This window comes from Phodopus roborovskii, unplaced genomic scaffold (assembly GCF_943737965.1).
Source record: "Phodopus roborovskii unplaced genomic scaffold, PHOROB, whole genome shotgun sequence".
NCBI classification, from domain to species: Eukaryota; Metazoa; Chordata; class Mammalia; order Rodentia; family Cricetidae; genus Phodopus; species Phodopus roborovskii.
In genome coordinates, this window is record NW_026126410.1 from 20,824,400 (window position 1) to 20,851,212 (window position 26,813).

The 26,813-nt window shown below is 42.6% G+C and overlaps 1 protein-coding gene across 2 annotated transcripts in view; it reads right to left on the minus strand.

Moving 5' to 3' along the window:
* Positions 1 to 4,290: 4,290 nt before the first annotated feature.
* Positions 4,291 to 26,813, minus strand: part of Slc1a3 (solute carrier family 1 member 3) — a 72,728-nt gene continuing 50,205 nt past the window's right edge. Inside the window, exons 1-8 of one of the 2 annotated variants that reach the window (XM_051182524.1) lie at positions 22,762 to 22,866; positions 19,694 to 19,898; positions 16,898 to 16,940; positions 13,416 to 13,708; positions 10,678 to 10,911; positions 9,966 to 10,160; positions 7,281 to 7,415; positions 4,291 to 4,698 (exon numbers count right to left, since the gene is read on the minus strand). In XM_051182524.1, coding sequence (XP_051038481.1) covers positions 4,491 to 4,698; positions 7,281 to 7,415; positions 9,966 to 10,160; positions 10,678 to 10,911; positions 13,416 to 13,708; positions 16,898 to 16,940; positions 19,694 to 19,896 — 1,311 coding nt within the window. In that variant the 5' untranslated portion in view covers positions 19,897 to 19,898; positions 22,762 to 22,866 and the 3' untranslated portion in view covers positions 4,291 to 4,490. Of the gene's footprint in view, positions 4,699 to 7,280; positions 7,416 to 9,965; positions 10,161 to 10,677; positions 10,912 to 13,415; positions 13,709 to 16,897; positions 16,941 to 19,693; positions 19,899 to 22,761; positions 22,867 to 26,813 lie in introns of those variants that run through there. The other variant, XM_051182523.1, reaches the window with a different exon arrangement.

The window sequence follows — 26,813 nt, forward strand, 5'->3', positions numbered from 1 at the left end:
GTTGCCATGCAGTCTTCAGAGCGCATAAGTGTAACAGAGAGTAAGAGAAGGCATGGGAGGATGAGGATCCTCTAGACTGCAGAGCACTGGTTCTCAACTTTCCTAATGTTTCAACCCTTTAATAATACAGCTCCTCATGTTGTGGTGACCAACAGTGGAATTATTTTCGTTGCCACTTTATAACTCTAATTTTGCTAATCTCATGAACATAATGCAAATATATGTTTCCTGATGGTCTTTGGCGACCCTGTGAAAGGGCCACGGCCCACAGGTTGAGAACCACTTGTGGTGAGAGGGGAAAACTCAAGGATGTCTAGGAAAATGGGACCTCTTGGAGAGATTTTGCACAAGTAGGGTGGCCGAGGGAACCGAGAAATGGAGGACTTTTACAGCCCTTGATGGCTGTTTACAGATTAAGTCCACTTGTTACTGTAGACTTTAGAATTAGGTGATACTCAGGTCCCGCAGATCTGAGCCTCCTCCGTGGTGGTCCTGACTGTTTCCGTGATAGTTAGCGAATGTTCTCCGGATTTCTCCTTACTCCCCACTTTAGGACACTAATCGCAGTTCCCTTCCTGCTCCGTTCCTTTTTTTTTTTTTTTTTTTTTTTTTTTTTTGTGGGTTTATTCATTCAAAATGTGCCCTAGTCGTGACACCTCTCAGCTGCCCTGGCCGGGAGAGGAGGCCACACAGAGCTAGGCATTGTTGATCCAGATCTGGGACCACCCGGGTGGGAGTAGAGGAGACTAACAGAGGCTTGATGACTGACAGCAGCTTCGGGTCAAGTGCCCAGCGGGCTGCCCGGAAAGAGGCCCTGTGTTCCGGACCCCAGCAGGGTCTTGCCCACAAAGCTCCCCTCCAGGGGGAAGCAAACCCTTCCTCCAAACTCCCTTCAGACTCATTCAAACTGTGCTCGTACCTCCCCCCCCCCCCCCCCCCCCCGCCTTTCCCTTCCTCCCTTCCTCCCTAGAAAGGTTTAGAAATTTAAAAACCATGTTAGGAAACAAAACAAAACCCAAAGCTAAATATATTTACTTAGAACCAGTGAAAAATGTTAGCGTGATTTTTTTCATAGTTCTCTTTGTGAGCAGATTTATGACCACCCACGTGGGGGTCTCTACCTGTTTCCTTCTCATTCAGGTTAGACTGTGGCTGAGGTCCCCTGTTCCTCGGCCACAGTGGCCCTTCCACCTCAACGTGTGTGACTAGCTCCTTAAAAAGACTCTGTGGAGTTTCACAGATCCACCTTAGGCTGCAGAACGAAGAGAAATTGGCTAAGGAGGGAGCGTTTTCTAGCAGTGGGTTGATCTTCTGTGGCAATTCCCAGGGCGCAATCCAATGCCCACATTATCCCACAGGATGGCAGATAATCGCTCTCTTCAGGGTGTGACCAAGTTTCATTCTGTTGGATGTGAGCAATCTCCTTCCTATTCCCAAATTGGCTAAGTGAACATCATCTATGCCTTGGGTAAAGGTTCAAATACAGTGATTTGTAAAAAGTCCCATCCTAATTAATATTCTATAGAGAAACCGATGAAAATTAAGAAAAATGCAAACTGCTCAATGAAGTGCTGTAATCCCACTCAAGTTTTCCCCAAATGGTAACTGCCCCCTGCTGGTAGCCAGAGAGATTACGGCTAGAACTTCAGGCTGGGATTTATGTTGTCTGTACACCAATTCTTTATTAAGAAACTGGAGGGAAAATACTCCCTCATAAGTGTTTACTAGTAACTAGGGCTTCTTTTTAAACATCTTTTGGGATCTAACTCTGCTTTTTTCCTAAACGGCAGCCATAATCACAGTGATAACAAATCTACTTAATTTGAAGGTCAGACAGAAAATCACTGTTTGAAAGAGTCCCATGGTAGCGTTGGCTTTTCTGATTCCCAAACACAGAAATTATTCCTTTTATCTGAGAAACTGGAATCTGACCTGAGCAACTAAATGCAAGTTGTCACAGCACCATGCATCCTGAATCTCTTCCTCTTTTTTGCCTTCAGTTTTAGGAGTTGAAACACAAAATGTCATTACACATTGCCTCATGGTTAGATTATGTCGGTCCATTGTCCCCCCACCCCCTTTCTGCTGAATTTACTGTCCAGAGTGGCATCTTTCTCTAGCATGTCTTGAGCTCACTACAGTATTTCTGTAAATGGGGAAAAGAATAACACCAATGTGCAAATACATTAATGTAAAACTATTTTTTTCTTTATTGAAAATACATCTACAAAGTAATGTTTTTTCAGTCCCGTGGGTGCATGGATATGCTGAGCCTCTGACAGACTGGCAAAGGAATCACCCCAAAGGGCCTGTTTTAATAAGAAATGGTTAGTACAAAAAAATAAAAATAAAAATAAAAAAATAAAAGAAATCACACTGGGTAACAGCATTAATTTGACATGATTAAGTTTTGTTTTACTAGTGTTGTAAAATGACTGCCACATACATTAACTTCTGTAGTGTGTTTCCAAAATAGAGCTTGCTGTTATTAAATGATTACTCCCCCATAGCCTAGTGTTAACCTTTATGTGTATGAAGTGCTCAAGATTGCTATGTGATATCTCTAATTGTAGATTGGGAGACGCCATTTCTAGATACTCAGGGTGTTAGTGTAATTACATCCATCATTTTTGGTCGGAAACTAAGGCAGTTGGTACTATCTGATGGCTCCCATTCAATATCTTTGAATATCCTAAGGGGGTAAAAATAATCTCTCTTAAATTTGGGGGCTGCCTGAAAGTAGCACCCTTGGTGTTTTTTTTTCTTCTTCTTCTGTCCTGTCCTCATTGATGTTATTTTCATGCTGACTCATCTACCTTTTTTTTTTTTTTTTTTTTTTTTTTTTTTTTTTTTTTTTGGTAGAGCCACAAACAAAACTGAAGCAAACCCCACTTTAGATGAGAATTTCGACTGATTTGCCAAGCGGCATTTCTATACAAAGAAGGATCTTGTTTCTTTCATTCTAAGAACTTCTGTTTAAATTGTAAAACAAAACCAAACCCCCCAAACAAACAAAAATTTTCAGAGATGAGATCATCCACCCAGCATAGGGATCTGTCTCAGAAATCTCCCTTGTTTGACTCTGAAATATGGAAGAAGTGGTATTATATGTCATTTCTTTCTGGACTAATTGGGAACTGAGGACAACGTGTTCAGGGTAACAAAAAGGGCCAAGGTGCAGCCATCCCTTTTACTGTGTGTAAAGAAGACCAACTATTCTTGAGTGTGTGTGTGTGTGTGTGTGTGTGTGTGTGTGTGTGTGTGTAGACAGGGTTTCTCTGTGTAGCCCTGGCTGTCCTGGAACTCACTCTGTAGACCAGGCTGGCCTCTAACTCACAGAGATCTGCCTGCCTCTGCCTCCCGAGTGCTGGGATTAAAGAATCTTCCCTTTGTAATGTTGGCCATACTCTATTCTTTCTCTGTTCTTTAGTGTTCCATAGTAAGATCATGAGCACACTTGCTAGTTGCTAGTCTTCTGTTTATTTCCTAAACATCTAATTGTCAGTTGAGGAGTGGTAGAAGGCTTTCTTAGAGCCATCCCATGGGTTTAGAAAGAATACCCAAGAAGGGAGTGCTTCTAGTATTGGTAAACAAAAAACAAACAAACAAACAAAAAATCCAAAGCAAAACAATAACCCCCCCAAAAAAACAACAAAACAAAGCAAAACAAACAAAAACCAGGCAAAGGAGCCCCACAAATAATCCCACTCCTGGAATGACCTTCCACATGTCTACTTATATGACCAACATTTTGGACCGACCCAGTGAGCCATACAGCCTGCCATTAGAGAGAAATGTCCATTCCCATTAAGTGCCCTTTTTGAGATCTCTATGTTATACAGGGCAGGGTTTTCCTGGTGTCACAGCAATCTCGCTAGAGAGGCCATGTGTCTAGAGGAGTCATTCTCTGGATGAGAACACTGAGGCTAAGGCATGAGATGAGTCTCACTCATCACACTTTCTGCTTCTCCTCACAGCTATGCTGTGCACATGTGGGCATTGCTGGTACTGATAACGTGAGGATAGAAGTCAGAAGAAAGGGGGCAACATCCCTGCTACCCCACGGGTCACTAATAATTGCTCATAAGCTGTTACGTTTTAAGACTAAAACTCAATTGTGTTCTGAAGGATTTTTAAATTTTGAAAGTTGATTTGAATTTTTTTACCCTATCACTGGTTCAATGCTTTTGCTTATGAAACAATCACATAGGACTGTTTGCCATCTAAATGTATAATATCAAAACTATGTTTGATTCCAGTAACTTACTTGGTAAGAATAATATGAGATGATTTAAAAATTTCAAATGTGGTCTGAAACTTATATTTCAGCTGCTGCCAAGCCCTCCCTGGATTTTGGACATTTTCCAATCCTATCAGAGTAGGGAGGAAAAGAGAAGGGGCTCTCACTGCGTGAGTGAGCTGAATGAGATTGGACACATTGCAGAAAACTTTCCAGCGCCAGGTGCTCGAGAAAAGCGCTTCTGTTTGGTCTACATCTTGGTTTCACTGTCAGCCACGGGTTTCTCAGGTTCATTGTCCTGGGCAATCAGCTGATACGGCTTCTTCATTTCATTCTCCTCGATCACTGAGTTCCCCATTTCAACATCTCGGTTCTTCAGTTCATGGCGAGACAAATGCTCAACGATCCCCGCTCCAAGGGAGTCACCCAGCACATTGGTGGTGGTTCGGAGGCGGTCCCTGCAGATGGGCGGGGCAGGAAGGGAGGAAAAGACAGGTCCCATGAATATCACCAGGGCTCGGCTTCTGGAGAGAAGGCTCAGAGGTTAAGAATGCTGTTTGCCCGTCCAGAGGTCCTGAGTCCAATTCCTGTTCAATTCCCAGCAACCGCATGGTAGCTCACACCATCAATAATGAGATTTGGTGCCTTCTTTTGGTGTGTAGGCACGAATGTCAGAATACTGTATACATAATAAATCTTTTAAAAAAGTTATAAAGACAAGTAGGTGACTAGTTTTCAGTGATTAGTATGGCTGTAAACAGAAGGTGAACAGTGAGGGCTGACCCTTCCCTCTCTCCCTGTGTGTACCCTTTCCCTGATGTGTGTGTGTGTGTGTGTGTGTGTGTGTGTGTGAGTGTGTGTGACCTCGCCTGTGCACATATGTGTGTGGAGGCCAACAGTGTGGTCTTCAATTACCTTCCACCATATTTTTTGAGATAGGGGCTCTTGTTGAAACTGGAGCTCACCCGTTTATCTAGACTGGCATGTCCTCCTGTCTCTGCCTTTGCAGTGCCAGTGCTGGAATCCTAGGCATGTGCCATGCGCACTGCTTCTTTTTAACGGGTACCAAGCTGAGGATGGAACTCAGATTCTCATGTTTACACAGCAAGCTCTCGTACCAACTGAGCCACTTCCCCAGTCCTCCTTCCTGTTTTTATTTAACCTTTTCTCTTTCCTCCCTTCACCTGTCATTGTACCAATGATTCTCCAACCATGGTACAGTGGCTCCTTGGGGAGGTGTCCTGGGATAGGAACTGTTTTTATGGTATTACTGCGGTCTCATTTGTTCTTACTCTGCTCTTCACAGGACTTTGTGGTAAGTCTTGCTAGGCCATCGATGTGACCATAACCTCTAGCACACTGGATGCCGCGGCAGTTGGGACAGTTGCAGCTGCCTGATATCAAGCAGGACATTCAGGGGACTTATAAAATGTAACCCAGTGCCACTCTTTTCACTAACCTTTTTGTTTAGAAGTGATTATTTCTCACAAAAGTTGATATTTACAACAGCACCTAGGGAATTATTATTCTAACTTTTAAAGGAAGTGAAAACATGAGTTTTTCAGCTGGACAAAGCAGCCTTGCAGACTACAGCCAGGATTTCTGCATCTTCTTAGAATCCCCCATGACAGCGCCCCTTACCAGCAGGAAGGAGTTTGGAAAGAACGACGCCCAAATTCCCAAATATTGTCTATAAATGTTTGTTTTCATTTAAATGGGGTTAGTTATATAAAATAAATAAATAAATAAAAAGAAAACATGAGTTTTTACACTATGGTAATGTGTGTAAGCCATATAGCTTTAATATGTCCCCCATTTCAACCAGTTTTACCCATGAAGCTTGTATTCTACCAAAGTCCCTTTTGGTTTTGTTGAGACACGGTTCCTTTTAGCCCAGGCTGCCTTTGAACTCACATGGCCTCAGAGGACAGCCTCTAACTTCACTTACCACATGCTGAGATAACAGGTTTGCACCCTCCCTCCCCAGTTTATTATTGGTTCTGGAGACTGAACACAGAGTCTCATGTGCTTTAGGCAAACACTGTCAACTTAGTTAAGGCCCTAGCCCCAAAGTGTTGGTGGCAATCAATACCTCAGAGCCAGACCATGGACTGAGTTCTTTCTTACTGTCATTGAATTTAATCCCTAAAGTGTCAACAGAAGGCAGAAGACTCAGGTATCTCCACTTCTAGGGAGGTTGAAACTATGTTGGCTAGGTAGGCTGATACTGTCATGGGGCCTGAGGTGATGATCCAAGTAACCCGGGAACTCATGCTGTGTCCCTATGGTGTACACAACTGGACTCTTCCTAGCTCTAGTGAAGTCATCCCATGTGGACACCAACATCCAATGTGTTCTCTAGGTACTCTCTTCGGGCATCCCTTACACAAAATTTCCAGTACAGGGGAATTTATGAGAGACTAAGGACAGACAATATCCCTGGAAGAGTGAGGGGAGAAGGCATGAAGACAGGCCCAACATGGTGGGGGTCTAAGGATGTGGAGAGTACATTTCTTGGGATTTCCCTCAGAGAGCCAGATCAATTCTACTTGATGATATAAGCTCTCTGTCTGCACAGCTATCTCTCACCTTATGGGTCTCAGACACAAACATCTGTCCTGAATTACCCCAATTGCAATAGGAAGCACAAGGAGGAAGGGCCTGAGCAGGCATGTGGGGTCTGCTGCTCCAGCTGCTGAGGGAATGTGTTGTGCAATCCATAAGAGAGCCTGGCTGACTTATGTCAGCTTTGCAGGCAGTAGGTTTCCCAACTGCGAGGGGCTTTATGGAGTGGCAGGGAGAGTAGCCAGATGTGCCCTACAGGCTGAGAGGAGGGAGTTTGCACGGCATGTTAGTCTGGGACTCTAGATAAGGACTGGAGAGTAGGTAAGGAGGAAGATTTAATTACATGCTGGTGTTCTGTTCTTCTCCAAGTCCATTAGGCGGTTTGTTATTCTAGAATTGTGGGGGTGCAAGAAAGGGATGAGCTTGTGGGTGGGAGCTGCCCGTGTGAGTCAGAACACAGACCCCAAATACTCACAGAAACCAGTCCACTGCGATGATGAGTGTGATGTCATCTGTGGGTAGGCCCACAGATGTCAGCACAATGACCATGGTGACCAGACCCGCCTGAGGAATCCCAGCTGCTCCAATGCTTGCAGCCGTGGCTGTGATGCTGTTGATAGAAGGACCAAAACAGAAAAGTTTACAAATGCCTCCTAATGGAGAGTACCTCACAAAACTCAAGTTTCCATGCTTGAGTGGAGGGCCTGCATTAGAAAAATGGAAATAAATAAATAAAAGCAACAAGCTAGTAGTCATACTGATTAAAATTGATCACGCGCTTTTTATTATGTGTCAGCTGATATGCGGAATCTGGTTTGCCGCATTTGATCATCTCAGTGGCCCTTGTGAAGTGGGCTTTACTACCGAGACCGTTCTTAAGTAAAGAAACTGGTGGCTGTGTCCTTTTCTTTGCGCTTACATTCATTTTGTAAGGTCTAGAAGGAAGCAGAAGGGAGTGACTCAGCGGTAGAGCATTTGCCTAGCATGTGTGAAGCCCGGGATTTGCCCCAGCAAGGAACTCACAGGTGAGTCTGAGTGTGTGTGTGTGTGTGAGAGAGAGAGAGAGAGAGAGAGAGAGAGAGAGAGAGAGAGAGAGAGAGAGAGAGAGAGAGAGAGACTTATTTGGTAGGGTGATGAGAGCATGTGAAACTGCCTCCTCATGGATAATAAAGTACTGTACTGGCAAGATCTAAACTGCTTACGATTTCCCCCATACTCCTTCCCTGTTATGGCACTAGAATAGCTAGTTGGTAAGGCCACCTAGAATGAAGTTAACACATCCCAGCCTCCTAAATTATGGCTCATGAAATACAGATGGAGGTGACTGGCCGACCTCTGACTTCCCCTCTTCCCACTGACAAAAGTTAGTAACTGGTGAAAAGCCATCGACTTTGGAACTTCAGAGTTCATTCCTTACATTGTGGAACACCAACCAGCCTTGAAGACTTTGAGAAGTAAACCTTAAAGAGAAATGTATCTGTACCTTGTTTAGGCCACTAATGCCATTTTCGCCATTAAGTCACAGACAATTGACTTTGTCTTAAACTCAGGGTTCTTCAGCCTATACACTAACATATGTCTGAGAACAGGTCATTTGGTGCATGGAAACACTGATCTCCAGCCTCCGGTGTGGCTAGCTTGAGCCTCCTGATCCCTGGTCAGCCAAGGATCCCAATCCCTGGTCAGCCTATGATCCCTGGTCATAGTAACCTAACTTCATCATTTCACTCTAATGTATACCACAGCTATTATCCCTTCCTAACAACATAGACATGCACACAGAATATAACATAACTAAGTAAACATAAGAAATAAACATAATAAACTTAAGAAAAATGTGGGGTGAGTGATGGAGATTAAGAGAGATCCAAAACATACTATAAGGCATAAAAATTGAGATTAATCATGATCTGAGACAGAGAAAAAAAAAAGCTGCAAAAGACATTTCATTTTGGGGTGTAGCTGGGGAAATCTGAAGAAGGATGGGTATTTTGGAAGTACTTTTGAGGTTATATTATTGTGGGCATGTAGAAGAATATCCTTATAATTAGGACATGAATGCTGAATCCTATCACGATACAAGTGATATCGTGAGAGGAGTAGGGAAGGAAGAAGGCAGTGAGAAAGGGAGAGAGAGCTCAGGTGTGGCAAAATGTTAATTTGTAGGTGTAGGTAGAAGATATTGTAATATCATTTTACATTTTCTATATGTGGAGGGACATATTACATAAAGAACTGTGAACACCAAAGTCCAATTCTAATATCGTTACTATTAGTTAAATTCACGACCACAGTAATGACGGGTGTAGTTGATCTGAATCAGGAATCTTAAAGCCTCCTGCTGCCCTTAGTCTTTTTTGCTCCAGTAGGCAAGAAAGGGCAAAGGGTTAAATCTACACAGGCCCGTGCGCTGTCTTTCCAGGTACAAGGAAAACCCCGAGAAATGATAGGAACCTCTGCAGGAGGAAACTAAGAGATTTGAGGAAAGTACAATAAGGACAATTATTTTTCACTGGATATATTAAGTGTGGGTTCAATGCTTGTCCGTAAAATTGAGTTTTTTGCCTTACCTGTATGATCTATGATTTATCTTATACTGTGTAAAAACTAACTCAAGAGAATAAGCTAATCTAGTTTTCAAGTGTATTTTCATTTTCCAATATTGCCTATAGACATAGTTTTATGTTTGCAAAAGTGGAGTATAACTTTAATGCTTCTAAAACAGAATTATCCATACTGTATATTTTGTAGACATTAAAAGATGAGCCAGGTATATCTGTAAATTCTGTATTGATGAGCAAACCAATCAAGGAGTACATGGTATGTGTGGTATGGTTTATTACTAAAAAGAGGTGTGTACATAGCTGTGCATCAGAAAAGGTCTTTGGGGGTCAGTCATGGACAGTAGTTACCTAACAGAAAGATTTGATATGGTAACAGGGAAGTTGTCCTTTCCATGCCATACACTTCTGTATTATTGGAATGAACATACATGCCTGAAGTTAAATAGCTGAAAAACACATCCAGGTAAACCCAAAACTACTCCCTCCAACTCCAGCCTCCTGTTTATGTGTGAGCCCCTTCCCGATCAATTTCTTCACCCTACTTCCTGCGCTCTTTCATCTGTTAAAATCATCCTGAAGAAAATCTTCACTTGTACCTTATTGTAATAATCTGTCCAAAGTTTAGGTCAAAGTTGTTAACTTGAGCGATGAAAATGGCAGCCAAAGCCTCATAGAGGGCGGTCCCATCCATGTTAATGGTGGCCCCCACTGGGAGCACGAATCTGGTGATACGTTTGTCCACACCGTTGTTCTCTTCCAGGCACTTGAAAGTGATAGGTAAGGTGGCAGAACTGAGGACAGCAAAACAGGGCATGTCAGCTGAGTCACCCAATAGTTCTGTGTTTTGCCTTTGGTCTTTTGCACAGACAGTTCCTTCCTCTCTCATGTCCTGACTGGGTCAGCATTTGTCTAAAGAGAGGGTTAGGAGAAGTGTGGTGCCCCCACAGGGTCACTCAGCCACTTCTGTGCCTGGATTCCTCTGAGGACTTTACTTGTGATTATTCCCATACCTCGGATGCCTGGGGCACTTCATTTTCTCCCTTTTCTCTATGGCAGACATCAATGGAAGATAGGAAGCCCGTGAGCAGGAAAGGCCTATTCCTTTCCCTTTGCCCACCCAAAGGATTTACAGATAGCCATTCCCGGGACCCCAAGGAGGTATGACCAATATCAGAGGTGAACAAAGCCAATTCAATATTCCTGAAATCTAAAAACCAGAATAAAATGCCTCTACTTATCCTCACCCCAAGAGGCTCAGGCTCATGGCAAAGGTTTAGACACACTTTCTTAGAGGAGTAAGCCACATACCTGGAGGAGGTCCCCAGAGCTGTGATGAGCGCTTGCAGCAACCCTCCAATGAAAACCCAGGGGTTCTTCCGGGTGACCAGGAAGTAGAGGAGTGGCAGGACGATGACAGCGTGAATGAGGAGGCCAACGATGACTGTCACTGTGTACATGGCAAGCTGCCCCCCAATCACACCCATGTCTTCCATCTCAACAATTTTCCCTGCGATCAAGAAGAGGATGCCCAGAGGTGCATACCTATGGAAAGAACACACGTTCAATTGGAGGTTTGGCTCCTATAAGCTATTGCATGTAAATTACCAAGTTCTGGAGAAAAACAAAACAAAAACAAAGAGGGAAAGATGGGGAATTTCCAAACCGAGTCCTGTAGAAACTACAGCAGCCATTCTTTTCTGTTTAAAATTCAAAATTCCCCAGATATTTCTAAATTACTCTGAATTACTCTAGGATACCCTACTCGATACCCACCAGCCCTAGACCTTAGAAGGGAGAAGAATTTTTGATCCTCATCTCCATTTTCCTAGACACAATTGGGTCCCTGCTTGGGTCTTCAGATGCCTGCCACTCCCTTTCCCTCTCGACTCCTGCTAGGCACCTGGAACAAACCACTCTATCGATATCCACACTTTTCAGAACATTTTCCATACTGCAGCCTGCTTCCCAAGCTAAAGCAGGCATCACGCTATGCCATGCTATGCTATGCCTTGCCAGGGGTCATGTGGTCAGCTTTCTTACTCTAGGGCAGTGTTTCTCAATGCGTGGGTCATGGTTCCTTTAGGAGGTTGAACAATTTTTATGGAGGTCACCTAAGACCATTAGAAAACACAGATACTTACATTACAATTCACAACAGTAGCAAACTATAGTTGTGTGGTAGCACAGAAATAATTTTACGCTTGGGGATCACCACAGCATGAGGAACTGTATCAAAGTGTCACAGCTTTAGGAAGGCTGAGAGCCACTGTTCTAGGCCCTCATTCATTGCTTTCTTCCACAGCTATGTCCCACTTAAAATACATTACTTAGTGACTTTCTTCAAGTCACCTTTTATACTTAAGTACATTTCCTTTCACAGGAAATTTTATGTTACTGTGCAAACTAAATACTACCATAAATAGAAGACCATAAAATAAACCCAGAGCTATTAAAATTAATAAAGTGTGGGGATGTGTGACTGCAGTCAGGTTATAGGCATTCGAATTAAGTAATTATCCACAGGCTGTTACTCACAGTCCCTGCAAGAATGGGCAAATGACCCTACGGCTACTCATACACGCTGGACTAACCCTATTTGCTCAAAGGCTGACTTTCAACTCCTTTTGCGTGATGTGTGCACTAAGCTAAAATGAAACACACTGCCCAAGACGGAAGCCAATCACCCTTAAGAGAAGGGTCTGCTGGGAACTGCAGAGGACTTGCTGTATCTCAAGACATACAATGCTCCTTTCAAAGGTCCTCTAAAAATGCAGGCCAGGAAATCGCAGGAGTACCTGTTCTAAGAAATGTAATAATTCAGTGTTGAATGTGTAGGCGAATGTATAGCTGGAAAAGCTACATGTGAGGTTCATTCAGTGGCCTTGAATGGGCTCCTTTCACAGAAGGGGTGAAAGGTGGAGGTATTTTAATAATATGAAGATAAATGTCCACTTTCAGCCTGGCCAGGATTTCAAAGGGGCCTTCCAAGTGAAGGCTCCTGTGGGGACCACATTCTGACCTGTCTTCGTGCCAAGTTCTTATTCATCTTGTGCAAACTCCTAAAAAGTGGATTCCTATGGGCTTTGGGGGCATTAGAGACAAAGGATATTTTTAATCATGTCGGTGAGTGAATGCTTTTCGCAGCGATTGATGCCTTCCTGCACTAGGTGCCAAGAAGGACCCTAGATATTAAAAATCAAAAATGAAAAAAAAAAAAAAAAAGCAACTCCCACACAAGACATACGCCAAGCCATTGCCCTCTCCCTGCTGGGGACAGTTTACTTTCCAAAGTCAAAGCTCACCCCCTTGGGACTTAGTCTTTCTTTTGTCTCTTGCTCTGAATTCTGTTATAAGTTGTGGCTTAGCAGTCCATGATACTTCCTGTGAGCCCTTCTGTAGGCTGCTACAGCTCTGCCACACACATTCCTTCCTTAGGGTTCAAACAGAAGGGAAAAATGCACTCTTGGCTCCTCCTCCAATGATCCGGGGTCCGTGTTTGTTTTCTCCTACTAGGAATTCTCTTTTTGTCCAACTGGATGTACCAAGTCATTTTGATCTGAGCATAAAAGTCACCCCAAGACTTTCTGTGCCACCCAAAGCAAATTCCCCCCCACCTCTTTTCACCACACTTGGGAGAGTCAGGAATATGATATTTATTTGCTTGTTCATTGTTTGTCTTCCTTAAAGGTATGTGAGACCCAGTGTACCCTTGCCTGCTGTCAGTGTTGCTACAGCTAGTATGCTTGGTACTCTATTCTTATTGTAGAGTAGAAACTCAACAACTGTGTGAATGAATAACTAGACACGTGTCAAGTGGGTGGATGGGGTAAGGAAGCTGAACCTTTTCAAAACAATGAAGTACATTTGGGTTCAGGACTTCCACAGTGCCAGAAAAACACCAACTTTCTGTGGTTTCTAGAAAAAGATCTCTGCAACTATCCATCTGGCTTGGTGGCATCTTTCTCAGAACAGAACAGAACACACACCCATTGCAATAAACAATGGTACCCAGCTTGTACACAGATAGGAAACTCAGAAATACGTACCACATTATCACCGCTACCAATCTCATGATGGCTTCATTAAGAGAGTCAAAGAAATCTCTCAGTGCTTGTCCCTGCTCCTTCATGTTTCCAATCACAAAACCAAAGCACATGGAGAAGACAACTAGGCCCAGGGCATTGACCCCATTTACAGATCCAGGAACGGGTATCATCTCCTCCCGGATGCGGGTCAGGGTTTCCATGGCCTCTGACACATTGTTGATCACGGCGCCCAGGAGTGTTTCATTGGCCTGGATGGGCACTTTAAAACTCCTCTTTTCATAGCTGGTTTTAAACTTAAAAATAAGAAGCAAAATAAGAACCAAGTGATTTTTATTTGTCTTTTTATAATTCATTGCTGTCCAAGTTTTCTATCATGATATATGTTATTTTGTATTCAAAGGACAGCATTACAGGTGGTATTTATCTTTATACCTACCTATGTACTGATGTACTGTCTATCATGTTTGTGGCAGATACCTGTTTCTCAACAGATACACACACACACACGTATATATACACACACACAGTGAAATACATATGAATCACAATGTGTACATATACACTCAAATACATAACAAATTACAATAAGCAGGGAATACCTGGCTAAAGATGTCAGACTCAACATACACACATACATTTGCTTTCTTCTAAAATCTTAGTAAAATGACTATAACGAGATTTTCAAAGAGCCACAAACTCAAATATTCCTAAGTCCTTTTGTCTTCTATGGAGACCATGTACACATAACTATCCATACTTTATTTCATATCCCACAGCTGTGAAATAGGATAACCACTGATTTTACCTCATAGGGTTGTGGCAATGACCAAATCAAGCACCACAAGTGACAACATTTTGTAAAATGTGAAGTACAGCATTAATGTGGACTAATGGTGTTCAGTGACAATGCCCTTCAGGAGTAGACTTGGTTAGACACTTCAGAGGACAGGAAAAAAAATCCTCAAATGACCAGTCTTCAAGTCATTCCTGATGTTATAAATTCCTATTCTTAATAGCTCCCTCTTAGTAACTGGTGATGATAACCTTGCTCCAAGTCATTTTCCCCCTAAGTCAAGCCTTTCCCCCATAGCTCCTGCTAGATGTGCAGTCAGCAAGGGCCTAGAACATTGCAGGAGCCACAGTTAAGCCTATTCCTCTGTGATCTCCAGAAAAGTGGAATTGCTGCCCTAGCCTTGATAGCATTGATAGTAAAACAGTGAGTAATGGTGTGCGAATGCTGACTGTGTTTGGAATCTAGGTAGGAAGGCATGGCCACACATGAAGTACTTTGCTATTTTTGTACCAAGAATGAGCAGGAGACTTTCTAGTCTATTGGGAAACCACCATATCCAAACAAGGGCATGGTCAGCTGTCAATATTGTGGATTGCCTGTTATTTTCAAAACACATAAAATTCTATTACAGTCAACACTCGGTCTCTTCACTCGGGCATTTGTGTATTCTCTGGATTCCCCAGGGTACATTTTCAGACCTGCTCATCCTGTCTTAAACCTCCTGAGTCTTACACTGAGGAGGCACAGTTTAAAGCCTCCTCAGAAACCTTATTTGCATTCTAGCCTAAGCCATATAGATCTTAGGGCAACACATCTGCTTCCCCAGTGCAGCCCTGCAAATGCTTTCAAATTGAATGCAAGTCCATCAAGGTCAATACTTTCCCCATCTAAAAGATGTAGAAACCAGCAGTTTTGATGCCAGAGCATGAACAGACAGATTTACGATGCTGGGTGGGTTTGCTGGATTAAAAAATTTTATTCTTTATTGTTACTGTAGTTCTTGAATAAAAGAAGTCAGATTTTTGGCTGTCTGAGCATTTTTGGTCCTGGGAACTAAACTCATGGTCTTGCACGTGCTCTATAGACATTCTTTACCTAGAATGTATCCACATCCCTCTTTTTGTTATACATGCATGCATGCATACACACACACACACACACACACACACACACACATTTGTATTTAATTAAATTTTTGTTGCATTTATTAACCTGGTGGGGGTAGGGATACATGCTATGGTGTATATGTGGATATCAGAGAGCAATGTGGGAAGAGTCATTTCTTTCCTTCCAGCATGTGGGTCCCAGGGATTGAGTTCAAGTTAAACCACCTTGATTGCCCTTTGCTTCTTGCTGTGAGACAATGCCTCATTCAATCACCCAGGGTACACTTGAACTCACTCTGTACCCAGGCTAGCCTTGGACTTGTAATCCTCCTGCATTCTATTGGCTTCTTGTGTTTTTTTCTTTTTTCTTTCTTAGGAAGGGAGTGTGATTTGATCTTGCAATCCACTTGTATATTAGCTTTTACAAGTAGTCTTAAAGGAGCAGGGAAAGATGGTGTCTTGCATGTGTAAAACCCAGTTCTCAGAGATCAGGGTTTGGTTTTAATTTGTATGTTCCAAACAGAAAGGTTAGGTGAATTGACACCGCTTAGAGCAGCGTTTGGGAAGTAGCATTTAATCTATAGTATATTTCCCATTTCATAACTTGGGCAACAGAGCTTTTCTAATTCAGTAAGGCTAGAAAGAGCTGTATGTTCCAATACTAGAAGATATTTGTATCTATCAGAACGGCAAAGAGGCACAAAGGCCTAGTCCTCACTATGGCCTCCAGGTGGATGGTCAGTGTTGCTTTCTAGGAAGCAATGTGAAGCGGTAGGAAGAGTATGGAGGATACGGGTCTGAATTCTGGGTCTGTCATTCACTACTTGTGAGAACTTGTGCTTATTGCACAATTCCCCATTCTCATAAAATAGTGGCCTCGTGGGTGAAGTGAAGACAGTGCTACTCATCGTGTTCATGTGAGGGCTAAATATAACATTGGTGCTTGGCACACAGCAGGCATTCCGTAAATGATGATGCCATTCCTCTCTGATATGGTTCTTCTCTAGAATCCCCAAGACTTTTAATAAGTAGGCCAGTGATTTTTAAATCAAACCCAGAAACCAGAATAGTCTGTCTAACCTTAAAGCAAGTTGTTAGTGCATTTATTTATATTTGAATTTGCTTACTTTGGTGACTTTTTGCATGGGAGCCCAAGGAGGGGAAGAAAGAGAGGGCCTCCCGATTAGTCCTCTTAAAAATAACCTAGACTAAATGTGCTGTTTGTGTGCCATATGCATGTGCCTGGCAACTAGGCCACCTTTAATACACGTAAAGGGCCATTGTCACCCAAGTTTCCCAAGTAATCCTGGCACTTTCCGTATAGTTGGTCAGAGAAATAGTTCTTACTGTAGAGAAGGAAAAGGCAAGAGAAGGGGGTCCTGCTGCCAGGTGCCTGGAAAGGCTAGAGGAGTTGGAGCTACTGGAGCTGAAGTTACTGGTGATTATGAGCCACTGGACATAGGTGCTGGGAACAGAAAACTTGGGTCCTCTGGAAGGGCAGTCAGTGCTCATAACCACTGAGCAATCTTTCCAGTCCCTGGAGAAGAATTTTAAAGGTGGCTTGGTAGCTGGAGAGCATTTACCTGTTTAAAGCAGGCTTCCACCAGATTGGGAGGGAACATGTTCCTGCAAAGAAAAGAGCAGTCATTTGCAAAACTTCCCTAGTAGTAACTTGATCCTTAAATACTGCTTCACTGTGTCCAAGGTAAAGACCACATTGAATCAAGTAGCAAATGGAAAATCAGAGATACTGTGACTTGAAACTGGATACATGGTTATTCCTTTGTATGGCCCATGCAATTCACATTTTTCAGGGAAGCATCAGTTCAACTCAAATACCCTCCTCATGGGAGGCTTCAGTCAGCCAATAGACGATTATTAAAACCCCATAGCTTGGAAGAATCAGTGAGAACAGAGATGCTTTTTCTATCAGCAGGTGGCTGACACTGGACCTATCCAAAAGTGGTTATGCTGTTACTGTGTTATGTGTCTAGGGATCAAAAAAGATCTGAATCAAAAGACATGATTAGTTGTACCGCAGAATATTTTTTATTCCTCTGCAGGCTTTGAGGAAGATAGAGATAGCATCCCAGAGAGTCGGAAGCTTTTGGGGAGTCAATGAAGAGCTTAACCCAATATTTGAACTTAAGGCCTCTAAGCAAAGTTTGTCATTTCCTCAGAGACTGTGTCAGAATGCTATTTGAGGAGGAAAACTAGTCTTGCTCAGAATTGTGACACTGGCCAAACCAATGGCAACCCTTATGTCTCAGGTGATTCATCTGTTAAGGAGGAGAGTGGATTAAACTGTCAGTAGGGCTCTAAGATGGAAGACTGGGAGGAGGAGACATGACTCATGAACTTGGGATTTTAGAGATTGTGTGCTGTCAAACTCATTCTTTAAGGCTATAATTGCTTGTCTTGTTCTTGTTGCTATCTGGGTCCTCCTGTTTCCTTTTTTTCCCCAATCTGTGCTCTGTGGGTTTTTTTGTTTGTTTTTTGTTTTGTTTTCTATCATGCAAGTGTATGTTCAAAGAGCTTCTAAGATAAATTCCCAAGTTGGGGCAGGACAGCCACACACTTTTTACTGGGGCAAAGGATAGAAAACTTAGGATGCTCTGATGGATCAACTAGACTGGGGATAACAAGGTCTCAAGAAGGACAATATAATATTCCTAACCCAAACTAACCATTGCTTCATGAAAATAGTAAAAGTTGTGCTTAGTTCCACGAACTTAATAAAAGCATAGTTATCAGTTACTAACTTGCAGGGATATTTTTATAATACCTTTTAATTTTTTTGAAATCATAATTATGTAATTTCCCCCTTCCCTTGTCTAGCTCTAACTCCCCCCCCCCCATGAGCATGTATCTTCCTTATTGCTCTCTCTGTGCAGGGAATATAAGGCAGTTGTCACCTTTAGAGCACTGGGATCTACTCTATTAAAAGGCTTTCAAGAAAAGGTGTCATTGTGGTTGGGTGAGGCTAACAGATGGATGACACGACACAAGGTTGTCCCTGGTGGGAATGGAGAAGTGCCACAAAAGGAGGCCCTCTTCTGCAAATGTCTCTTGATGCACTCTTGAAATGAGTCCCTTGAAGGAGCCTTTCAGACGAGCAATCTAGCACAGGTAACTTTGGTTCTTTGCAGGTAAGATGGAAAGAGGAAGAAAAGGTTAAGTTTTGATCAGAAAGACTGGCACTGCACAGTGGAAGAATGTGAAGCAGACAGGAATCTAGAGGCTGTGTTAGGATAGCCACCATTTGCCCTGCTAGATGCATCCCGAATTCTGTGCTGAGCCCTAGGACCTAAGCCACAGACAACACAGCTTTCTGACTCGTTTTGGTTTTGTTTAGTGGCATTTGCTGACAGCTTACAGGGAAATAAAAGAAAAAAGTTCATATATATATATATATATACAATCCATCAGTCCCCTGGTTCAGTTCAACTGAAGCTCCCTCATCTCCTAGTTAGAGAGCTCCTACTCTGAGGCACATTGCCTATGATGACAGCTCTTTCTGGGCTCTGCTAACAGTTCCTTTTCTGTGTCCCTTCACAGCCAGGGGTGGTGACAAAACATCTTATCTCATTATATGTTGGGGCCTCCCAGAACCTGTTTAGAGACAGGGTCTTGCTATGCAGCCCAGGTGAGTCAGGACTCAAATTCATGATTCTTCTGTCAGTCACCAAGGACTGAGATTATAGTTTGCATCACACCACACTGACTTTCAGAGTTCCTTTTGAATATGTAGTGTATCTGACTGATTCAAGGGCAAGTGTGTAGAGCGGCTGAAGGAAAAGGCTCAAACTTTGGCTTGCTTTTATGATCATCAGTTCCATTCAATTGATAAGACACTATTGTGATCTGTCTAGCTTGTTTATGATACACTACTGAAGAGCATCCTCTGACTTTTTATTAGTGATCTGCCAAATCCTTTCTTCACAAATAGTACATGAGCATTAGTCAGGAATGGTCAGATGAACAGGAAGGTCCCTTCTGAGCCACGCTGTTGTTTGCAGTGGACAATACAGACTATTAATTTCAAAGTGGGAATCTAAGGACCTTGCTAAAAAACTACCTTACAGAGCAAGATTTGAGAAAAGAGCATTAAGAATTATCCAGTTAGTCCAGGGTAACTGCACAGTGGAGACAATTTAGAGAGGAGATTTTTTTTTTTTTTTTGAATCCCACAGCAGGCCTCTCCAGTTCATCCACTTATTGTTCATTTCACATCTGACAGATCAGAAGATAGATCCTCAACATCAACTTCTGTTAGAAGGAAGGGAGAGATGTGAATTCCATTTCAAGCCTGACAGGCTGGTTCCGTCAGATACATCTTTGTATCTTATATACCCCAGGGACGGGTTACAAGGACATACCTGATTAAATCCAGGAAGGCATCGGCAGCAGTCACTTGCACAATTTTACCTTCTCTGTACATGTTTTCCTTTGTGCCCTTTCCCGGATGGATGATGATGACAATAATTATGCCAATCACCACAGCAATGATGGTGGTGGTCATGTAATAGACTACAGCTCTCATGCCCATCTTCCCCGATGCCTTACTATCTAGGGCCGCCATTCCTGGGGAAGGCAAACAGAAGATTTTCAGGAAGTCAGTCCAAGGGGTTCTCTGATGGAAGACAAGGGGAACAGCGTTCCCTTCTACATCCGCTTTCCCTCATCCCTCCCAGAAATACCCACTGTGAGAATTTGTCAGTGAACATGTGATCACGCATGTTCTACACCAGATTGCTTTCATGGGGCCAAGGACACCAGCTTCCTAAAAGCTTGAGGTACAATTAATTTCTTCCCTCAGTTATTATTATTTGGAGAACCTACATGTGTGGGTAGTGTGTGTTTGTGTGTTTGAGTATGTGTACAGAATTATTTGAAGAGATTTCCATCAGGATAGTTTAAGTCTACCTAAGTCTAAGTACCAAGGTGAGTCACATACACAGGCTGTCATTGAGTTCTTTCTTAAAATTTATTATTTTATATGTGCATAGTGGAGTCATCTAGATGTCTTTTATGTTCCATTTGTTTTTATTACAAGCACTTGCCAAGCTATCTTCAATTTGTGTTTCAGGCAAACATTGGGCTCTAAAAACTAAAGTATCACAACACGTCTCTGCTGCTTTATTTCATCTCATTTAATAAAGTTGAAAACATCTTTTTTGTGGACTTCTCATTATTCTTTTATTCCATGTCCATCTTCCTTGTCTTACAGACACCTCATGGCATGTTAAAAATACCCCTTCTCCTTGTTTTCAAGTCATACTCTGTCTACTTACAGAGAGGTCCAGTGTTAATTTAGGTGAAAAGAGACAGATGGCTTTAAGGGCTCCCACTGGTGCAAACTAATGTCTTAGGGTTTGCTGGGCTGGAGAACAGTGAGAAAGAAACCCCCAAAGACTAACTTAGCTATGACAACATGGGAGCTCTGGTTTCCTTAACTCTTTCCATTTCCTTTCTTTATCTTTCCAATCCTATCGTAGTACTGAAATCTAATTATTGTGTAATCTAGTCATAGTTAATCAGCATACTTTCTTTACTGGTGCGTGTGTGCGTGCGTGTGTGCGTGCATGCGTGTGTGTGAATGTGTGTGTGCGAGAGAGAGAGAGAGAGAGAGAGAGAGAGAGAGAGAGAGAGAGAATGCGAATGAATGCTCACAAAGTCTGGAAGAGGCCATTAGAGCCCCAGGATCTACAGTTATGGACTGCCCAATGTGGGGACTGAACTTGGGTCTTCTGGAAGAACAGAAGCACTAACTGCTGACCCATCTATCCAGCCCATTATTTACTATTTAAGTTGTATTGTCATAAACGTATTAAAATATAAAAATAGCGTGTTTCTTTTCTCTTTAATGGTTTATTTACTTTTATTTCATGTGCACTGGTGTTTTGTGAGCATCTTTGTTTGTGTGAGGGTCTGAATCCCCTGGAATTGCAGTTACACAGTTGTGAGCTGCCATGAGGATGCTGGGAATTGAACCTGGGTCCTTTTGAAGGATAGCCATGGCTTTTAACTACTGTGCCATCTCTCCAGACCCATTAGTGTATTTCAATGATAGATATTAGTGCCCACATTTATACAAACATATTTAGGGTAAGTATTGAAAAGAAATATTCATGATGGTTAAGTGACTAACTTTGCCTAAAAATGTTGATACAGAGGTATTGAAGGAGGGATTGAAGTTACAACTTTCAATTTATAATTCTAATCATAAATTGTATAATTTATAGTTTTCATAAGCACTTACTTAATAATCCCCTAAAGCCTAAAGATCTTATGTAACTAAGTTTTGTAAATTTGTTGCCCCTGAGACAAACAGCCACAGTTCTCACAGATGAAGAGGCTGACTGGCTTCAATGCATGACCTTGACCTCTTATCTTTGGAAGCTAGACTTAAGTGTCCATTTACTGGGATGGTACCACTCAGCACTTCTGAGACATTATAACTGGTCTAATAAGTTCTCATCAGATGTTGTTCGTTTCCCCATTTTCATTGTCAGGACTGATTCATGCCCCAAGATAGCTTTACTTTGCTGTGATTGCAATGATATCTCCGCAAAGGGGCCCACTCTCTTGCAGGATTGCCTGACTTGATGTCACAGAACTACACCATCCTTCTGGCTCTTTCCCTGTATAGTGAGCAGCGTAAGTGTGATGGCTGATAGCTCTGCAAGGAGGGACCAGATGGCAGTATTTCCTTCCTCTCAGAGGAAGCTCTGTTTTCCTCTGCCTCCTACCCTGTGGTCCTTCTCAGATGTCTTCTCTGATGCTTCTGTCCATGACCGCCAGCCTATAAGCTATTTAGAGAGAACACTGGTGGTCAGGGTAGCATTGGGTCCAAAGTTGCAGACAGAGGAGGAGGCTTCCATACCCCCACCCCTGGCCAGAGGGATGGGGACATCATCACAGTACCCATGGTTATAGGGACAATACCTTCAGGAAATGGTTTATAGGTTTTTTGTTTTGTTTTGTTTATGCTTTGCATAAAGACCAACATGAAAGTATCTTTTCATGTTTTTTAACCTTGAAACAAGAAGGGCAATCACCCAGAAGGAATTTTCTTAGCAATAAGCACAGAATGAAAACCCAGTGCACAGATGGACTTTGGGAGCCCATTGCCCAAGGAGGGATGCTCTCTCAGCCCAGATACATGGAGGAGGGCCCAGGCTCTGCCCCAAATGATGTGACAGACTTTGATGATCCCCATGGAAGGCCTCACCCTCCCTGGGGAGTAGGATAGGGAGTCGGTGAGGAGCATGGGAGGATGGGAGAGGGAACTGTGATTGATATTTAAAGTAAGATTGCTGAGAGAAAGAAAGAGAGAGAACCATTAATCAATAAGAGGTTTCATCCATTTCTGCATAGTGGCTCCTTGAGTTTTGAGAGAAAATGAGCTGCTATTGTTTTAACCAAAGACAATCCCATCACTAACCAATTCTCCATGGAAGTCCTTCTCCCAAAGGAAGTCTGATGCCCCACACAGGACCACTTGCTTACTCCTGCTCATAGAATACTTTCAGCTTCTAGAACTAAAGACACCACCAAGAACAAGGCCATATACTGTTGTCAGGGAAACAGCGGGGCAGATGTGCACAAGTTATTCCTCACACAAAGGCCTTGGAACCAGTGGGGCCAGGAAAGTGATAGGAGAATTCCGGAAGGCAAACCTCCAGCAAGCAGGACACTGTTCTTCCTCTCCCACACCTGAACTCTGTAACCATCCTCTCCCTGCCACACGATGAAATATGAGAGACCAAGTTCTACAGCAGAGACTAAACACACACGTGAAGAGAGCCTGGGGCAAGGTTAGAGTACTAAATCACTTTGTAGAAAGGGAAATCTTGGCAGGAATGTCCCGAATGTTTAGAAAGGGAAAGTTTGTATAGACTCTTGTCATTTAGTTTAAAATATAGGGGAGAAAAGGGCATTGAGGCGATGGGAGATGAGAAGTCATTTGGGAATGGGAGTTTGTTACAACTGCCGTGTATTTGTCTAACATGTTTGAAAAACACATTCCAGAGGAGTCATAAAGATAGTGATCTCACCGGCCTCTCTTTGCTCACTTGACATCTCATCTCAACATCTGTATTAGGCAAAACCCTGCCATCAGAATCCTGGAATCCAAAAGAAAACCTATATTGTGTCCTTGTAAAATACCACGATGGCTCTCACAGGTACAACAATATGTCCATATGTTTTATATACTTTGAATTAACCTCCATGTTCATCCATGTTCATAAAGTCCTGATGTTCATATTCATTTAATTCCATGGTATGGCCTAACATAGATATCCTTGATACTAATTTGTAGGCAAAGAAACAAGAGCCCAAAGAAGTGAATGATTTGCTCAGTGTCTGACAGCTAATAACCACAGTGGCAAGATCCAAACCATGCTTCCAAAAGACCACCTTGCCTTTTCATTCTGTTCAGGAGTTGCCCATAGAACACTTCTTGTTACCCATGTTGACTTTCCCTAGCTTTCTTGTGTTGACTTGAGACAAAGTACTTGGTTTGAGGTGGACACTATTTAATACAGGGATGTAATTATGGAAAGCCTCTGATCAATTCCTCTCCATGCCTTCGGTCCACCCAAGGGCCAACCCATGTAGTCACAGGAAGGATTAGCTAGAGAGCTGATCTGGCAATGCAAAGCCTCCCTCCACTCCCGGAAAAGTGGTCCAGGGAAGGCAGGCATGTTGTAATAGAGGGTGGAGGGCCATCGATTTTTCTGGCTGTGAGCAGATTTCGCTTCTGAAAAATCTGTTAATCAATAATCAATTATCATGCAAGTAACCATTCCTGAAAACCTTCAATATACTTAAGAGCTAAGCAATGAAAAGAGATTAAGCAGGGAGCTTTCTAGACTATCAAAGATTTAAAAATTGCTACAAATACCTGCGTGTCTTACGTGACTGGCGCTTGAAGATAAGAAGCAAGCTTCTTGAAGCAAATACAGAATAACTTTACTTGGGCAGTCAGTTTAGCATAACAAATATGCATCAAAAAATTCATGGTGTATTTTGGAGGGGGAAGAGAGAAGTATTTCCTGCATACTATGTGGAACTCTGAATTGTAAATTAAATTTCCTTTGATACAATGTTTTGGAATGGCTTGGATAAATGAAATATGTCTCCAGCCAAGTTTTAAAGGGGAACATAAATAATGCCAAGCTCCTGAAGTTCTGTCATCTTCATGGATTCCACTCTCCCATCTGCTAAAAAATCTATGCCTTACAAATGAAAGCATTTCAGTCTGCTTCCCTCACAATTCCTGTCTCTGGTTTTGGAATGAGAAATCCAAAGCCACCTTCTGTTTTGAATTGTCTTTCCAAGTATCCTTGTGACACTTCATTGTTCTTCCAAGGCCCCTGGACCAGGCCCAGTGAGGACAGAAAAGGGCAATGGCAGTTGCTGATTCGAGAAGACTGCTCTGCTTCGGTTTTGAGTTCTTTTTAGATGTCTTCCTTCTTCATGATGCACTCTCAAACATTCATCTAATGAAAGCCGCCTGTTTCCAGCCCTCCTAGAATTTCAGGATGGGCAAACTTACAGCAAAGAACTCGAGGATGAACATATACCGTATTCATGGGAATACAGGGTGATGTGGGTTTTAAAGTTAGGAAAAGTAAACTCTAAAAATACTGTTTATTTAACGTGCGTGTAGTAGGCAGAGAAATGAGTCCCGGTATCTGGAGCAGCTGTCTGCTGCTGAGTATTGGGCAGTCACCCTCCAAGGTGTTGTTGGAACAGGGGGTCAAAAGGTCACAGAGGGAGGGGCAGTGGTGTTAGGGTGGGAGCGCCTAGCAAGTCATTTTAAATCTCTGACTAAAACTATGCAAACATCTTCTGTATCGCACTATTTTCTTCTAGCCCTTTGTAGATCAGACAATAGAGGAGGTGAAAGTTTTATGATCCTATTCAGCTTCGAGTCAATCTTCAAAAATCAGGTTTCAGATTGTTGGTAAAGAATGATGTGTCGTATTGGGCCTGGTGGTGTATAGACCTGTAAATTCTACCTACTCAGGAGCTCAGGATAGCAAGTTCAAGGTCATTCTGGGCATCTCAAAAGGGGAAGTTTATGGCAGGTTGGGGCTATGGTCCTGCGGTAGAGCATTTACACACTCCTGTCTCAGTTTCTCTGTTCTTTTTATCAGGTGAGCACATAGGGGTAATTGCTATTGTTCTATCTTTCCATACTTGGACAGAAGAGAGAGCGAATTAACAGATGACAAAAGAAAAGTAGACAGAGAGAGATGAGGTCTAAACGGAGTGCTTACTTATCAGGTTGTGAAATCAATTTAGTGGGTCATAACTGCATTTTTAAATTAAATAATAGAAGAGAATAACATAGAAATGCTAGAAGATACTGAATGTGATAAAAGATGAGCAGTGTTTGGTTTGGTAGAGATGTTTTTCAGCTTTCTACCTATAGATAACAAATGTGCCAGGCCACACTGTAAAATGCATTTGTTGTTCTGGGTTCAGATTTACAAACACTGGTCATGTCCCCACTTAGCTGACAGCTGGGGCTTTAAAAAGGAACCGCACATTGTGGTCTTCCCTTGTCTTCACTGTCACTATCTGTGACTCTGGGCTACTCCTCTGACCTCAGAACTAGTGTCTTTCCATGAGCAGAGGTCAAAGGAGTAAGGGTGTTGATTTCCGGTGCTTGGTGAATTCATCTGAACAGAAACCGTTCAAGCCCTACCATAAGGGAAAGCTTCATTTCATAGAATTTTCTGTAAAGAAGGCAACTTCCTTTGACTATGATATGTGCATGTATGTGTGCAGTGTGTGTGTGTGTGTGTGTGTGTGTGTGTGTCTGAGTGTGAGGAGTCCAAAGGAGAGGTACTCAAGTGTCCTTTTTTGTTGCCCTTTGCCTTAATCCCTTGAGATGGGGACTCTCACTGAACCTGGGCTTGTGAGGTCCTGGCAAACCCCAGCACTACCCTTATCTATGTCCCTTGCCCTAATAGTGCTTAGGTTACAAGTACATATAACTATAGGAACTTGTTTTTGTTTTTCAAGACAGAGTTTCTCTGTAGCTTTGGAGCCTGTCCTGGCACTCATTCTGTAGACCAAGCTGGCCTCGAACTCACAGAGATCCATCTGCCTCTGCCTCTCAAGTGCTGGGATTAAAGGTGTATGCCACCCTGCCCAGCAGGAACTTTTCTTTTAAATTAAAAATCTAATTTCCAGTAGGACGTGATGGCGCATGCCTTTTGTTCCTGTACTCTGGAGGCAGAAGCAGGTGGATCTCTGTGAGTTGGAGGCCAGCCTGGCCTACATAGTAAGTTCCAGGACAGCTAGAACTGTTACACAGAAAAAGCCCTGTCCTGAAAACCACAAAATAAATAAATGTAAAATAAAATAAGAATAAATAAATAGAAATAAAAAATCTAATTTCCACATAATATATTTTGATCATATTCCTTCCCCTCCCCAACTCCTCCACATCCTTCCTTCCCACCACCTCCCTACCCA